The 18,170-nt window shown below is 41.9% G+C and overlaps 1 protein-coding gene across 1 annotated transcript in view; it reads right to left on the bottom strand.

The window, feature by feature from the left end:
- Positions 1 to 5,027: 5,027 nt before the first annotated feature.
- LYPD6B (LY6/PLAUR domain containing 6B) overlaps positions 5,028 to 18,170 on the bottom strand; it is a 44,896-nt gene continuing 31,753 nt past the window's right edge. The window contains exons 2-6 of the mRNA XM_069021583.1: positions 11,412 to 11,509; positions 10,123 to 10,277; positions 8,993 to 9,091; positions 7,971 to 8,101; positions 5,028 to 6,572 (exon numbers count right to left, since the gene is read on the bottom strand). Coding sequence (XP_068877684.1) covers positions 6,408 to 6,572; positions 7,971 to 8,101; positions 8,993 to 9,091; positions 10,123 to 10,237 — 510 coding nt within the window. The 5' untranslated portion in view covers positions 10,238 to 10,277; positions 11,412 to 11,509 and the 3' untranslated portion in view covers positions 5,028 to 6,407. The remainder of the gene's footprint in view (positions 6,573 to 7,970; positions 8,102 to 8,992; positions 9,092 to 10,122; positions 10,278 to 11,411; positions 11,510 to 18,170) is intronic.

Here is an 18,170-nt window from a genome sequence, read left to right as displayed (position 1 = left end):
AACAGGATTTCGTCTCATTTCTCTCATCTCTTTCCATTCATGCCCCACTTTCTCTATCAGTGCAAAATAATTCTTTCCTAAAAAAAAAAAAAAAAAAAAAAAAAAAAAGAAAAAAAGGCAAAACCCACCACAAACCACGCAAAAAAAAAAAACTTCCCGGGAACTCTCCAAAAAAACCCCAAGAAACAAACTGCAAAAAAACCCCAAACCAACCCAATAAACCCAGCAGCGTTCAGCTCAGACCCAAGGACAAAGAGAAACCCATCAATTCCAGGAATTCCTCCTTCCTCACAACTTCCACGGGCTGCAGGAGTGATGTCCCAGGAAAACTCATCAAGGAAATGTTCTCCATGGGGAATTTCCCAAAAATCTGCTTTGCTGCCAGCACGAGGAGATTCCCCCTGGCCCATCCCCCTCGGTAGCCAAACGAAAGCCCAGCACGGGCCCATTCACAGAGCGCTGAATTCCCAGCTCTGGAACGTTCCAGAACTCCCCAGGGGACACAGCCAAGCCAGGTCCTGCCAAAGGCACATCCCCCCGAGGTCACGGAACTCAGGAGAGGGGAAAAAAGGAAGAGTTGGCAGAATAATTCTGTATTTTCTCCATTGCTGAGGGCTGCAAAATCCATTTATGGCTTGATTATCCAAAAATCTTACGGATATTGGATCTTACGGATTTCCATGGGCGAGTCCTCCTGATCTGCATCAAGTCCAGAAATGTTTTATTTTTATTTTTATTTTTATTTTTATTTTTATTTTTATTTTTATTTTTATTTTTATTATGATATTCTATTCTATTCTATCATATTTTTATATTATTTATATTTATATCTCCATTTATATCTATATCTATACTTACAGCTATATTTATATTTATACTTATATTTAGACCTATACTTATATTTATGCTTATGTTTATATTATATTATTATTATATTTATTGTATTTATATTGTTTTTATTTATATATGTATTTATACTTATATCTATATCTATATTTATGTCTATATTTATATTTTTATATCTATTTCTATTTGCATTTATATTTATATCTTTATCTATACTTATATCTATATTTATATGCATATCTATATATCTAGATAACCATATTTATGCTTATGTTTATATTATTTTTATTATTATACTATATTATGTAATATTTATTGTATTTTTATATTATTTATATTTATATTTATATCTATACTTATGCCTATATTTATGTTTATGTTTATATTATATTATGTTGCATTTATTGTATTTTTATATCATTTATATCATTTATATTTTAATATGTATCTATATTTATATCTATATGTCTATATTATTTATATTTATATTTATATCTACATTTATATGCATATCTATATTTATATTCATATTTATATTTATGCTTATTTTGATATAATTTTTATTATACTATATCATATTTTTATATTATTTATATTTATATCTAGATCTATGTCTATATTTATATTTATATCTATATTTATATTTACATTTATACTTATATCTATATCTATATTTATATTTACATTTATACTTATATCTACATTAATATCTATATCTATGTTTATATTTATATTTATATTTATATTTATATTTATATTTATATTTATATTTATATTTATATTTATATTTATATTTATGTTTACATAATTTTTATTTTATATTATTATTCTTTTGTATTATTATATTATTATTGTTAATATCATTAATACATTATTACTATGCTATTGTTATTGTTATTGTTATTGTTATTGTTATTGTTATTGTTATTATTATTATTATTATTATTATTATTATTATTCTGTCCTTAAAAGGAGAAGGAAATTAAAATATCTGGCAAAAGCACTGTAGGAAAGAAGATTGTCCCACCCCTGTGCCTGACACCATTCCCAGGTCAGCTGTAATTCCCAGATGGATTTGGAGCCTCTTGGAAAGTCTCCTCCCTGCAGAGGTTTTGTGTTTTCCATGGGTTTTGGATGGATATTTATGGATATTGGATCTCCCCACTGCTCCTCACTGGGCTGTTCAACCAGAAAATGAGCTTAAAACCAACCCAAAAAGGGGGGAAAAGGGAAGGAAATGGAGAAAAAAAAGAAGACAAAACCAAAATTAAAAAAAAAAACCAAACCAACATGGTAAAAAAAGGAGAAGGGGAAAAAAAAAGATTAAAAAATGTTTAAAATCCACCTCCAAAAAAATTAGAAAAAAAAATTGATGCAAAAATTTTTAATAATCCACACAAATTCAAAACTACAAAAAGTCAAAAATTTTTTAAAAATCAAAAATAAATTATTAAAAGCATTTAATTATCCAAAATGAATATAAATTATAAACACCCCAACCAATGACATCATCCAGAAATAAAAAAAATATAAAATCTATGGAAAACTTAAAAAAAAAATAAAGATCCCAACTCTCCTCACAAAATCCAGAAATAAAAATCCCCAACAACCAACACTAAAACTGGGATAAATGACCCCAAACAAACTTTGTGAGGTGACCTTTAAACCCTTAAATCACTTCCTTTTTAAACAGTCTCAAAGAATTATGGATACTAAACACGAAAATTAAAATAGAAATAGATGAATATTTATTTTCTCTTTTTCCACTCTCTCCCCCAACCTTGCAGCTGCTTTTTCTGCCTCTCCTCGATGCCACCAGCAGAATAAATGAGATTTCCATTTTATTTCCACTAAACCTCTAGGAAACGCCAATGAAAAGGATCCCAGTGATGATTCTGAGTTTCAAAAATGCAAATAAAATTCAGTTTTCTTCAAGTCCTTTTTTAGTATCTCTGGGCACAGCGAGTCCCCGTCAGGATAAATTACCCTCAAAAAGGGAAGGTAAATATTCCCAAAAAATATTGCTGGGATAAGGCAAAGAAGATGAAATTTAAATTATGCCGAATCCAGGGCAGAATTTAATTTAAATTACGAATTTAATTTAATGTAAATTTTGAATTAAATTGAAAATCACCACAAACGCTCTCCACCAGGAAATATTTGAATGTTTTTTATTAAAAGTGCCATTTCTGGAGAAGAATTCAACCAGTTCCACAGCAATGAGAAAACATCCAAACACTGAATAATGAGGAATTTTGTCAGGATTTCAGCTTTAAAAAGAAACTTTCTACAGACTGTCCAGTGCAAGGTAAATAAAAATCATATTCCACACATATATATATCATAAAAAATACACTGAACTGCACAAATGGATGGGTTTGCCATTCTTTCAGAATTATTTTCAGCTTCAAAAATGGATGGATTTACAGAAACACCATTCCCAAAGGTGTGGGAGTGAATTTAGGCAATGAAAAGTTGAAGATCTTTAAATTACAACATTTGTGGACCTCAACGGAGATAAAACATCACTGAAAATTGATTTTATCACAAGAAAAAATGAAGATATTTAAATTACACCATCTGTGGACCTAAATTGAGATAAAACATCACAGAAAATTGGTTTTATCAAATGGAAAATTGAAAATATTTAAATTATAACATCTGTGAACCCAAATTGAGATAAAGGTATCACAGAAAATTGGTTTTATCACAAGAGAAGACGAAGAGATTTAAATTACAATATCTGTGAACCCAAATTGAAATAAAGATGTCACAGAAAATTGGTTTTATCAAATGAAAATTGAAGATATTTAAATTGTAACATCTGTGAACCCAAACTGAGATAAAGATATCACAGAAAATTGGTTTTATCAAATCAAATAATACTTTTTAAAGTGAGATCTGAAGAGAAAATTCAGCTGATACCTGAAAAGATTTAATAGAAAAGTCCTGCCACAAATCAAGGTCGGATTTCTGTGCAGTCATTCATCCTGCCAAAAATACAGTAAATTTTAATACTCTTCTCTCTCCCCTCAGGAATCTTTGTTTTCCCTACAAAACCAGCATTGAACATCAAATCCAAGCAGGGTTTTCCATAAAAAAAAGACGAAGCAAAAGGGAAAAATGGATATTCCCTCTTAAATTCCCTATTTCTTCTACCAAGTGCCTGTTTGTGCATTGCATTAACAGCATTTGCATATTCAATTCCCCATTAAAAACAATCCCAAACCTTGCAGTAACGAAGGTATTGATGCATCCAGGTGATTACAACTCATCCCGAATATTCTCCACTCTGGGAATTCTCTTCTTTTAAAAAATGAAATCCAACATCAAATCCTTCCCCACGGCCAAGCTGCACCCTTGGATCTTCCGTTGGTTTCTTGGGGTTTATCCCAAACAATTCTTTCCCAAAAGCAGAGATGTTTTCTGAGGTTTAAAATCTTCATTTTAAGATTTCTTCACTTTCCAGTGAGGGGGGAAAAAATCACTCAACCAAGGCAAAATCCCAGGGATTTTCCCTCTTAAAATGTCCTTTTTTTTTTTGGTTGTTGCAGCCAATTCCCTCTGCCCGTCAGTTTTTTAGGGTCTCCCTGCCATTCCCAAAAGCTCTGGAATGGCATTTCCAACATAAAAACCCTCAGCACTCAGATTGTTGTAAATTATTGCCAGGAACTCCTGTAAGACCATGAGGCACTTGGAGGCCTCGTTGAGATAGCAATAATTATTCCCAGAAATTGGATTTGAGAGCGATTTGTGCTTAGAGGCAGAAGCAGGAAAAATCCGATGGCCCAAAAGGTGGGAAACAACTTCCACCTGATCCAGGAATTCCCCACGGAGCAGAGAGAAAGCTGGCATGGTTTTCCTACTAGAAAAAAAATCCTTTCATATGGAAAAATCCTTCAAGGAGCAGGAGGATGATGTTAATTATAGGATCATCAGAGAATCATGGAATGGGTTGGGTTGGGAAGGACTTTAAAGCTCACCCAGTTCATCCAGGGACACCTCCCACTACCCCAGGCTGCTCCAACCTGGCCTTGGACACTTTCAGGGATCCAGGGCAGCCACAGCTTCTCTGGGAATTCCATCCCAGCCCCTCCCCACCCTCCCAGCCAGGAATTCCTTCCCAATCTCCCATCCATCCCTGCCCTCTGGCACTGGGAAGCCATTCCCTGTGTCCTGTCCCTCCATGCCTTGTCCCCAGTCCCTCTCCAGCTCTCCTGGAGCCCCTTTAGGCCCTGCAAGGGGCTCGGAGCTCTCCCTGTGTCCTTCCCTTCTCCAGGTGACCATTCCCAGCTCTCCCAGCCTGGCTCCAGAGCAGAATTCCAGCCCTGTTGGATGGCACAGCCACAGCCATGAGAATCCAGAGCTTGGGAAACCTTAACTCAAGACATCAAGACCCGTCCTCCCTTGGCAAGGAAAAAGCTTTTCCATCCAAGTTTTGTAGCTGCGCCATCGCCCATCCAGAAACCACAGACGGAATTCAGACACCTTCTCACATCCTAAGAATATTGTGGAGGCAACTTTGGAATGTCAACAAGCCTGGAAATATTTCAAAACCTGTTTTACAACTAAAATCTAATGAGTGGCATAAAATAGCAAATAATTAAGACAATATTGATGTAAAAGAGCCCAAATTGGTTGTTACTCGAATTTTTCAGGGAACAGTTCCAAATCTCTTTTTTCAGTCGCTTTTAGTGATCCATCCTTCCTGAAAAACATCCATCAGGACAGTAACACTCCTGGGAGAAACTCCTGTGCAAAATCAAGAGAGAACACAGCAGAATTCCCTCCTTTTTTATTCCAAGTGCCCACATGGAATTTTTAGGATCATGAAGCTGCTTGACCATAGCTGTGATTTCCAAGTTGTGATACCCCAATATCACAAAAACGATATTTTTCTGATATTCTGAGGTGAGACTCAATTGCAAGGAAAAAATCCCTTTGGGCTGGAGGATCAGGAATTCTGCTCTAGGTGCTCCAAATGTAGGAATTCTACATTTCCCACCGCTTTAAAATGGGAGGATGAGACATTTTACAGAAAGAAAAGATAAAATTTTGTCTTACTGCCGGGAGAAATGAGAGCTCCGATCAAGCAGAAAAAAAGCAATCTCATCCTTGTCCTCTATGAAAACCAGAGGTGTTCATGAAAACAAGATAAGCTTAAACACACCTTGATAAAACAAGAAACTCCATGTCCTTTATGCAAATAAAAGCTTTCAATCCAGTTTCCACCTGGCCACGTCGTCCATCCAAAGCTCCTTTCAGTCGCAATTGTCACAGTTCTGTCCCAAAGACCAAAACCACGCTAAGCAAATGAGCATTTCCCTCAGAAAACAGGGAATTAAAGCTTAGAGAGTCCACCCCACTGCCCCATCCACAGTTTGGGGTTTATTTTCAATCCTGGCGGGGAAGGATTCCCACTAAAACATCCAAGGAGTTCAGGATGTGCCTTTCTACCGTGCCCTTAACTTCGCTGCGGTTAAGGAGCATCAGCGAGTTCTCCTTGGAGATCCTGGAGGTTCCTGGCCCAGGGACTGTCCCAGCAGCTCTGTCTGAGGGTGTCAGGACAGTGCCATTGTCACCACTGCCACCAGCAGTGCCAGGCTGGGCACCCTGCGGCTGCCCCCGGCCGTCCTGCGGGCCTGCAGGACAGCGAACACCGCGTTGGTGGCGTTGGTGGGGATCTCCACGTTGCAGATCATGCCTTCACAGCAGGAAACACATTCCTGGTGGGGGAAAGGGGGAATTAATTAATTCGGGGGTGATTGATTTGGGGGTGATTGATCTGGGGGTGATTGATTCAGAGAGGCTTTAACAGAGAAACGTGCATTGAATGGTGCCAAGTTGAGCTAAACAGACTCAGCAGCAGCCTGGCCCAGGGCAGCAGGTGGAGCAGAGATGCTAAAAATCATCCTAAAATCAAATCTATCCATGAATCCAATCTCCAAATCAGGAGGGCAGTTTTCCTGGAGTAACTCATCCCGTGGGGTGTCCCCAAGCTGAGGTGGGATGTCACACAGCCACACTGACTCTGCAGAAATCAGAGTTTCTCCTTCCAACACACAAATTAAAAACATCCGCTGGAACCTTTCAGGTCTCAGCTGTTTCTAGCTGGAAAATCCTGACTCTAAAAACTTTGCTCCCACTCAGTTTTCCCCTCAAGGTCTTGTGCTCAGTGCAGCTCCACGTGCTGAATCCACTTTATTTTTCACTCTCCAGGGCCACCAAAGCACTGACACAGCCGACTGCCAGGAGAGAATCCAAACCCGATTCTCTGCATGACCTCTTTACTAGAAAAGCCCAGAGAATAAACGAATAAAATGCCAATTCTTATCTAATCCAAAGGCACAACAGCTTTTTAAAGATAAAATCCCTGTCTGTGGCTGGGGGTTGGAACTAGATGAGCTTTAAGGTCCCTTCCAATGCAAACCAGGCTGGGATTTTGTAATTCTATGGAAATGCAGCAGAAGGAAGGATGCAGAGTCATTTTACTCCCCAAAACCTCTTGAAATCACTGGAATTTGCTACAGAAAACAGAGATGCTCTTACATTTAACCTGGATGCTGCCTGCCTTGTTTTTGGTGTCTGAAATGGTTCACGTTAAAAATAACAGAACTAATCTTCACATATTCCTGTTAAGGAATTAGTGGATGAAATTTAACAGCAGAAAATAACACTGGTGGGCCGTGCTTGATTATTAAGATTAAACTTTCCCCCATCATCCCCAGGCTGGGAGGAGACACCAGTTTGGGCTTTTTCCCATGGAACAAAACCTCAGCTTTGCCTCACTTAAGCCTATGGCAAACAGAGCCTTGCATAACCTCCCTGAGAGCTCAAATCCCGAGCTCCAAGCCCTGGGAACACCCCAAAAAGCCCAGGAGTTCTCCTGGGAGTCACTGTCATCCTGTCCCACCCAGCAGGAGCAGGGAAGGAGGAAGGAGGGCTCGGTCCTGCTTCTCTTGCAGCAATTTGATCGTTCCCCACTGCGGAGCGGCTCTTGGCACATCCTCCTGAGCTCGGCAGGAAAAACGAGTCCTGGAATGCACAGCTCCGGCCCCAGGGGCTGCCCCTGCACCAGGAGTAGGGCAGGAGTAGGGCAGGAGTAGGGCAGGAGCAGCGCTTACCGTGTGCCCGCTGTCCCCGTGGCGGTGGCACCCGACCAGGTGGCATTCCTCGCCAGTGGCACATTTCTTGGTGACCGAGGTGCTCTCCCCGTGGGCCGTGAAGAGGTGAACTGTCAGGCAGTACTGAGTGCCTACAGCAGAAAATTTAGGATGTTTATTGCCAGAAATGAAGCCTTTGGAAGAGGGTTTCAAAACTACGCACAATCAAAGAAAATATTCCCCCAAAACGGCTGCACAAAACCGTTTGCAGCTTGATCAAAAGAGCATTGAGCAAGAAATTAATTAGCGTGAAGTCTTAACTGACCCTTCAAGCCTCCAGAAAGGCTGCTTTTATTTAAATTACTAATTAGCACCATAATCTACACATTTATTTTCAGTTCTCTTTGGCAGCACGTTCCTGCTTGGTTTCACATTCGTTTCCTCATTCCTCTGCTTTGCTTCTTCCCCTTTCCCACCATTACTGAGAACGTCACCGGGAAGAAAAATGAGGAAACATTTCCATTCTTTTCTGGGTTTTATCCTCCTCTCACACAGGTGTGATCCCCAGTCAAGCAGGTCCTGCTGCTCACAAGGAACCACTGAATTTTGGGATGGTATCCAAGAAATTCTTCAGGTTTTTAACAGTTTTAATTTCAGTTTTAAATTCTTCAGGTTTTTTAAAGAACATCTTTCCAATTAACTCCTGGGAAGCACATCATTATAAATACACACAGAGAAACACATATGGCCAATTAATGTTGCTCTAGTGTTCAGAAATCTGTTTGTATATTAACATTTTATTGTTATATAGGATATCAAATTGAGAGAGACAGAGAGAAAGAATTTTTCACGGCTGCTTTACAGCCCAGAACGGTCAAAATTGTCACATCAGCAGAAATTAGCTTGACTCAGCCAGAAAACTCAGGGCACCCCTGTGCTGGCACATGAATCCCATGAATCAGCCAGACTTCTACAAGGGGGTGAGTCAGGGAGAAGCCAGGTTTAAATATCACAAAGGATCTCCTTAGTCCAGCCTTACTCACTTTCAGGACACCACCTATCCTCAGCCCATCTGTTGCAGTTGTAGTTGTCCACTGCGTTGTCACAGGTGAAGCACTTGAAGCTGTTTGGGAATGGAGTGGCTTGGAAAGCATTGAGGGAAAAAAAAAAAGATTAAAATATTCAAAATAACGCTTGCACCTGCATATATTTACAAAAATAAATTACATCTATTTACATCTTTTCACTGGCAGACAAATAAAACAAGTTTTGCAGAGAGCTTTTTTTTTTCCCCCCTAGGCCTGAATTAAAATATATCCTCGTGTTTTCCCTCCCAAAATCCAAAATTGAAGTAGTGGTGGGAAAAGCAGGAAAGAGGGAAGAGTTTATCTCCCTCCTCGTGGAGCTTTGCACAGCAAACACAAATCCCTGTTTTCCTTTGATGGAAAAGCTGCATTTCCAAAGCAGCTCCAGAGCCTGATCTCCCACTCGGAAGGAGAAGTTGGACCCTTTAAACAAGGGGATCCAGAGGACTCTTTAAAAACCTCATTTCCATTATTGAAAGGAATTATTTGAAGGTGCAGGGTTCATTAGGGGCACGTATTATACCCAGCTATTATATCCTGGCTGTTTTAATGATGCACATTATGCAAATGAAGGCATGGAACACCGGTGATGCCAGATAAGAGGCAAAAAAAAAAAAAAAATGATGCCATTAGTGCCAGCTGGCTTCACAGGTCCCACGAGGTTTTTAATTACCTTCAGACTGAATTAATTGCATCCAGTAACACCTATTCCTCCCCCTTACAAAACCCCCAACAAGATAAAGGACCAAAACCACCTGTTCTGGGTTATTTACGAGCAAGCCACTGCAGAATTTCCTCTGCAGGGAGACAGAAAAAAAGCTAAGAAAAGCCCTTAAAATGTCCAGGTCCTCATGCACTCTTTAATTTAGCAGTGCAGGTGATTTATTTCCATTCAGCCAACTTGTCAAATATTAGGGATGAAGGGCTGTGGGGTGTGAAGCAGAATATTTCTTTTAAAGTTTCTGTGGAGGCAAATGGGAGACAAACACCTGAAACCCGAAGGACTGGAAGGATGTGGCAAATAATTAAAAACTTAAGCTAGAATTCCACACAGAAAAGGCTAGAACTCCATAAAAATGCCTACTTACGGTCTAGTGGAGGCCTCACGTTGTAGAAGTTGATGTTCTCAGCTGAAACCCAATTTCCCGAGAGGATGAGGAACGGGAGAACGGCTCCGGCCAGCGCCTGACGGAACAACACCATCCTGGCTGTCACTGCACATGGAAATCCAGACTCTTCAGGCCTGGAAAAGCAAGGGAACACATTTTTGAGTGGGAATCCTGAAAATTTGAGCATGCAGGATGATCAGTTTCCTGCGAAACCCTGCTGGAAGCTTGGAAATCCAGCCGGGAATGCCGGCGAGCCGGCACTGCTGAGCAGCACAAAGCTGAGCTGGTGGTGCCTTCTGCTGGCCAGAATCCCTCACAGAGGGCTTGAGCTTCCACAAAAATTCAAGTTCACGTTTTTTCTTTCATCCATTTGTCCTCCTGAGCAATGGGAATCTTAAAAATTCCTTGAAAGGACTCCTAAAAATCAACAGGGAAATTGAGGTCCTTCAGATCTGACCCGAAACAGCCTGGAATCAACAGCACCAAGGAAGCAAAATGCAGAGAAATCTCAATTTTAACACCAACAACCAACCCCTCACCTGAGATAAAGAAATTTAACTTCAGACAAGCCTCATCATCTGAATTTTAAGTGCACTTTACACGGACAGCATCAAAAATTCAAAGTGTAAATTCAATTTATTTCTTTTTTCAAGTGCATCCCAAGGGAATGCTAAGGAAGATGCCTGGGGATGGCCCAGAGGTTTTGGAGAAGGGCAGGGTGGAAAGTTCAGAGGGATGAGATGCAAATACCCAAAAATACATTTATTTAGGCCCCCCTGGGTGCTGTGCCAAGGTTTTAGAGAGAGAAGAGCTGAACATTTTGCTCCGCTTGATATTTAGATTTCCACACCTCCAGACAAACAGGGAATTGTGGCGAATTCCAGTGACCCCAGAGCCTGGCTCTGATATTAAAAAGCACAATCAGCCTCGCTCCTCCCATGCAAATTCCCAGCAGGACAAACAAGCTGGAGTGGAGGCTCCTGCCAAACCAGAGCCAAAGGCATTCCCTCCAAATTTCCAGGCACACCCTGCCCAAGCTGAAAATGGTGCTCAGCCCCGCAGAGAAATCAAGGAATTTCCCTCTTTTCCCTGGGTTTTGGGATTGTATTTTTCCTTTTCCGGTGGAGGTGGTTTTGCCAACCAAGAAAACAACAGAATTTCAGGAGTTGTGAATTTTATTGTGAATTTAACCCTCCTGCTTAAGATCTGCTTATTAAATCCTGGCTTTATGGACATATTTCAGGAGATATTCCAAAGTCACAGCTTACCTCTGCTCCCTGTGGACTTGCAACAGTGTTTTCCATAGGATGGTCCAGATTTCTTCTGGCTGCAGCCCAGGATCTACAGAAGGATTAAGCAGAAGGATCTGTGGAGAATAAACAGCAAAAGATCATCAGATTTCTGTTTTGAAGAAATGAACTAGCATTCAATTAAAATAAAAATTAGGTTTTCATAATGACATAGCCAAAGCAGCACCTGAAGTACACAACACAGCTCTTACTGAGTGCTATGGCACTGCAGAAACTGAAACCCCCTCCTTCCTGGGATATTCCAGTGCCATAAATGATAAATAAAAGACAAAAAGGGAAGGAATGAGGCTCAGTCCATTCCTGAGATGAGTTTCCTCCAGGAAAACCATTACTCAGGCAATGACCTGGGCGGGACCAGGCTGCACCACCTGAGTGAATATTCCAGACATATCCCAACTTTCCACAGGAGTTATGCCCACAACAGAAGCACAAATCAGCAGCGAGGGAACCTGAGAGAGCAAAGCCAAACCCTCAGCCTCCCAATTAGAGGCTGATGAACAAACAGGTCCACCCCAATGTGTGGGGATAACGTGACTCCTGGAATTCCAAGTAGGCTGCAATTTCCAGAGCCGTGCATTCCTGGTCCTAATTACCTCGTCCTTGTATCCCTCCACCATCAGGGATCCAGTTTTCCTGACTCCAAGAGGGCTCCTTAATCCCTACTGGCTCGAGTGATGGCAACAAGATGAGAAGAGTCTTTTTTGTGCCTCAAGTCATCACCCTCCTTCCTGGATCCCTTGCAAATAACTGTGTTTATCTGGGAATTCCAGCAGGGTTTGGGTTGGAAGGGACTTTAAAGCTCATTCAGTTCCACCTCCCTTCCACTTGCTCCAAGCCCCTCCAGCCTGGCCTGGGTCATTTATACCCTTGGAATATCTCAAGCAACCCAGTTTCAATCAAGAATTTCACAACATTTCAGTGTCTTTCAAGCAGCTTTTAATTATTTCCATGTGACTCTGCAGGAAGGGAGGGAATTGAATCATTCCAACATTTCCAAAACTTCTCTCCTTGTCCTGTATCTGCTGCTGGCTTAAGAAAACTCTGCCTTTATGGGGAGGCTGGGTTGTAACTGGATCTGAAGCACCTGGACAGCAAATAAAAGGCACAATTCCACTTGTGCCAATTTGCTGCAGATCCAGGCTCTCTCCTGCTCCCCTCCCCCAAATTCCTATCGCCTTCCCTCGTGCTGACTGGAAAATTTTAGGGAATATAACTACAAAAAACCACTCTGTGGGTGAGGGAAGGCTCGGTAAATCGACCTCCCAATTTGATGCAGTCAAAGGTGTCCTTGTTTGCCAAGCAGGCCAATAAATAATGGATGTTGTTTGCCATGGGCTTGGTTACACAGCTGCACCACGAGGGCGTCCTCAAATCAAGTAAGAAAATATTGGCCCCAAAATGGCTTTCACAGCTCACCCAGAATCTTTCAAAAGCTTATGTTCCTCCCTGTGCCTTATCTTTGGTGTGCTTGCAGATAATATTATCTAGAAGAATGAGTAAATGTTTCATTAGACCCAATTAGGAGCTCTCATTAATGAAGGGGGAAACTGTCACAACACAGAAGATTAACTTCTATAAACAGGAGCAAACAGGGAGCTGCAGCTTTCCTGGGGGAGGGAAGGCAATCCAAGAGGGAAGGGCTGCTGCTATAAAAAACCTGTGACTAAAACCCATTTCAAGCAAACAACCAGGAACACAATGGCTCAACTAATTAATATCTTCCAGCAGCTCGGAATCTCGCAGGGCGTGATGGAAACGTCGGAAGCAGCAATCCCGGACTCCTGATTTTAATAAAATTCAAGTCTGTCGACATTGCTTTTCCTGGCGGGCTCGGTGGAGGATTAGAAGATCGAACAGCAGATACAGAATGCAAATGGAACTTCCTGCTGTCGTTCAGTGAGCAATTTTCAGGTGCTATTAGATAATTGCAAACGCTTCTGTGGAGCTCGGTAATCTTCGGGACACGGGAGTTCCACAGGCACAGGCAGAAAAGGTGTTTTATGTTCAGGGCTGAAAAGCTACAACCCAACACCTGATGGCACCACGTCAGATCCCAACGGCCACAGAGGAAATCCAACTCGGCTGAAAGGGGAAAAAAAAAGAGCTCCCCCATTCTCAGGTTTTCCTCTGGAGACCATTTAATTCCTGTCAAAGCCAGGGAGTGAAAAAGTGGAGGGAGCAAAAAAAAAAAAAAATAAAACCCACAAAAAAATAATAATTTTCTTTAGGAAAGGAGCAGACACATTAAAAATAAAAAGGGGGGAGAAGTGAATATTTTGATAAATTAAACTCCCCAAAAATTATTGCAGATCTGCAAATTTAAAGCTATTTGCTATGGAAGTTTTACCTTTTCTTCCCTGCTGAGCTAAGCCTCTATTTTTTCACTTTTTGCCTCCCAGCATGTTATTATCAGCACAGAACACCCCAGAAAAATGCATTTTACACTACACTGACAGACATCTCCAAGAAGTGACACTGACAGCATCAAACTGGATCTTTAAAGACCACACATTTCCTTTATCTGCATCCAGAGTCCAAATTTGGCCTTAATTACAAAAAATTACAGAGTTCTTTATCTGAGATCTTGTAAAAGTCAAGCACAACATCATTTAGCTTGGGGGATGAAGTTGGCACAGGAGGTGTGAGGTAAAGGGCTGGAGACTGGAGGTGTCTGGGACTCCACCAAACACACAACTGCCATGATTTCAGAAAGAAAATAATCCCTGATGAACACGATAAACCTGGGAAGTACCACTGGAGGGAAGGATGTGCGAGGAGAAAACACGGAATGGAAAGTGCATTATTCCTTTCACAGCCCAAACTGACATTTAGGTTAAAATTCAGAATCCCCTGTCGTGGATGGGTGGATGGATGGATTTTCCCCACGTGGAAAATCATTTATTTTGTCTAAAAATCCATTAATGAGATTGAATTTCTGATTCCCTTCTTGCCAGTTTTCCATTTCCTCAAAGAACTGCACTTTGCCAAAGCTCTACGTGGCCAAAAGTTGAGTTTGGAACAGCTTTTATCCGTCACCTGCAACTGGTTTAAATCTCTCACCTGTTCAAGGCTGGAAATTGGGATTTAATGTGGCTCTGGAGAAAAGAGATTACAGGGATCAGCAGCATTTTTTTTTCTTTCCTTGAGACTTGGTTTAACAACATTAAATTTAGAGAATATTTCATTAAATACCTCAGTAGATCTGACTATTAGTAACCAGTGAGGGTTTAGGGGAGAAAATTCTGATTTTCAGTGGTTTTCTTCTCCAAGTTTAGCTCCAGAACACATTCAATAAAAGATCTCTTTAATCCTGCCACATTACTCATATTCAGCAGTAGTCCAAATATTCCTGCACACTCCAGACCTATTCTCCAACAGGAAAAAGGTGGGACAAAACAACACTGCTCCAAAAACATCAAGAAAATTCTGTATACTTCTATGCATCAATTATTATTAAATGAAAAAAGGAAGTTTTCAGGCAGTTAACCTCAGAAACATCCCTGGGTTTTACTGCCTGACTTTCCAAGTGAAATCCTATTTTTAACACTGCCCAGTGCACACAGGCACAGATGCCACGGAATTCCATTTCTCATTCCAGACAACACCAACAAGAACCTACACGATTCCCACTTGTCCAAGGAATATTATGTTCCCTTTCAAGTTCAATTTTAAGATCAAGACCCACACAGGAAAGATTTACTGGGAGTGTCTGGCAGGCAGATCGACTTCAAATCCTAAATCCGCCAAAATCTGCTGGAGCCTGAAGAGGCCCCTGGGATCAGGGAAATCTGAAGGTTCTGCTTCGCACAGAACGTTCCTCACGAGCCTCACGTTCAGCTGCAATTCAGATTTAAGGGACAAGAGCTGAGCTCCTAAACCTGAAAAGCTGCTTTTTGAACCCAATTCTGATGTCTGCAGTGAGTTCACCGACATCACCCTTCCCCCTTCTTCACTTGTGGTTGTTACCTCGTGACCTTGGGGGGTTTGTTCAGCTTTTAGGAACAATAATGGATGAAAAAAATCAGTTCCCTGTCCTTTCCTCTGGTTTTACTCAGATTTCCCAAGTCACAAAGGGTTTGGAATGTGTCTGTGCCGATGCAAGCCCACATTTTGTGCTGAAAGGAGAGGGAGAAAAAGGAAATTACACTTGTCTGGTTTTATTTGGCTGTCAGGGTCCAAACAAAATGTCCTTTCCCTTGCTGGAGCAGAACTCTTCACCAAACCCACGGGATTCCTACAACAACACAACACCAGAGCGACTCTTTTACCATTGCTTCCCCAAAAATAAGGAAATGGTCAAGAACCGTGGAATATTCACGCTGGAAAAGGCCTCTGATATCACTGGAACACCCCAGGTCCACCAAAGGGTCCTTCTGCCACCAGTTTAGGGCAGAAATTGCACTGGAATTGCAGAAAAGCCCCACACAGAGTCACTCCTGGCAAGGTTGAAGGTGTGAAATTTCTCCCACTGCTCCTTGTCTGATGCAATCTCTGCCTCATGTTTACACCAGCTCCTGGCTCCAAGGAAATCCCTAAAATCCCGAACAGCATCACCTCCTGGAATGCACCAGGAATGGCTGCAAGTGCTTCCAGAGGGACACCAGCACTTCCCAGTGCTCCCACACCTCAGCCGGGGAGCTGCTGCTGAATAAATGAATTTAAAGCTCAGTTGTGACCTGTGGAGTCTAAATATTGAACTCACAGAGAGGGAACTTTTGTCCTGAAACTCCTCAAGTCATTTCAAGCTCTGGGAATTCCCACTTTTTAAGGAATAAATGTGGCTGAATTGAAGTCCTGATTGAAAATGCAACTTTAAAAGCAGATAATATATATAGTTTTATGTATATGTATTTAAAAGGAGGTAACTTTTCCAGGTTCTGTCTTGATGATTTAAAGGATGTTTCTGTTTATTAGAAGGACTCAGCAGCATCACAAATGTGATGGAAGCAGGGCAAGAGGGAAATCCTGACTGCTGTCCAGTCAATCCAACATTTCCTACCGGAATAACTCTCCAACTGCCATTCAAATACCCTTGGAAGCTCCTTCCCTATGGATCCACAGCACACCTCCTCCAGAGCATCACCAGCAGCATGACAGAACCGGTTTTGAGCAGAAAATTAATGAGAGTGGCACTGATCACACCTCAGGAAAATGTTCTGTGCATAAACCCCCCTTGTCCACATTTCTCATCCACTGAAAACTGATCCGGTGGTTTGAGGAATTCCTGTTTCTCTGCCTGAGCTGAGGAAGATTCTCAAAGGGTCTTGCACCGGATGAGCCCAAATTGCGCATTTCCCCCCCAGTTTTCTCTTTGGAATCTCAAAACCAGCCACGGATCATTCAAATGTGGCTTCCTAAATTCCAGAGGGACGTTTTCCTCGTGGAGACACAGCCACTAATGGAGAAGAGCTGAGGAAAATCCCCTTCCCAAGCCAAGGGAACTTTTCCCTGGCTGCACTTCTCGCTCCTGTGTTTGCCAGCTCAGGGGGAGCTGAGCTGATGCCGAGAGGGATTTTGGTGGTGGCTTTTAGGAAAACCTTCCTAGATCTGACAGAACAAATCCAAGAAACATTTATTTTAGAGTGCTGCAGGATTCCTTTGGAAGGAATTCCTCTGTCCAGAGGCATCAGAACTCTGCAAAAGTTGAGGATGAAAAGGGGATGAAAAAAGGAAAACCAACTTTAATTCTAACAAAATCTGGTTGAATTCCTCATGCAGCTCCAAACACAAAAAGGCTCCAGGGCTGGGCGTGAAATGCTTTAAAAATTACGGAAGTGCTGCCCCATCCAAGCCCAGGAGCATGAGGGGGCACCCTAATCATCACCCTAATTCCCATTTAATTCCAGCACCCTAATCCTGAGGGCTGGAAGCAGCAGAGAGCAGGGCTCTGCTTTTCCTGCCTCCCTTTGGGGTTGGCACAAGTCTCCCAGGGAGAGGGATCTGCCCTCATTCCAAAGGAAGGGACAAGAAAAACTCCTTTCCCAGGGCCACGAAGGCTCTGCTGACATTTACATCTTATTTTTGTATCATATATTCAACTCCAAACCCCAAATCCTGCGCTGTTTTCCTCCTCTAAGGCTCAGATTTTCAAACGAGAAACGCAAAAGGTAACGTCCAGGGAGCCCCTAGCTTGTCTAAATTCCCCACCCCCGGGGAATCTAACTTACCACACTTGATGAGACGTCTCTGAACACACAAAGAAGGTCCCACAAAATAAAATCTGCCACTGGAGTCCTCCACCGTGGACTGGTTTCTTTACCAAGAGACTGCCAGCCCTCTCCCGGAGCACCACTGACTAGAACGCAGCGTGCTGCAGCAGGAGAAAGCAGCCACCCAAACAGCGGGCACTCGGCAAAAATGCCAAGGTGCCTCTTAGGGTTCCTTCTAGCAAAGGTCCCTGTTTGGGCACCGCTTGAGACGCCGAGCCCAGGGTTAGCCTGGAGGCCCGGCTGTGTCTTGCTGAAAGACAACTAGGCATCTGACAGCTCTAGGGAATGAGCTCCTCTCCCTAAGGAGTTAGCCCCAAGCCATGATGGCAGGCACATTGGTGGAGATAGAGAAGCAGGAGGGGGTTCCTTGTATGGGTTCCACAAGCTTGATTTATTCAGGGAGCAGGTGAAGGATCCAGGGACAAAGAACCAAGATCAAGAGAAGGTCCAGGGGTTTTACACTCGGGGAAAAAATAGGGCGGAGCTGAGGGGAACAGCCAACGAGGAA

This window comes from Aphelocoma coerulescens, chromosome 7, assembly GCF_041296385.1.
Source record: "Aphelocoma coerulescens isolate FSJ_1873_10779 chromosome 7, UR_Acoe_1.0, whole genome shotgun sequence".
Lineage (NCBI taxonomy): Eukaryota > Metazoa > Chordata > Aves > Passeriformes > Corvidae > Aphelocoma > Aphelocoma coerulescens.
The sequence above is the reverse complement of the archived record's forward strand: the minus strand, read 5'-3'. Positions and strand labels throughout refer to the sequence as shown.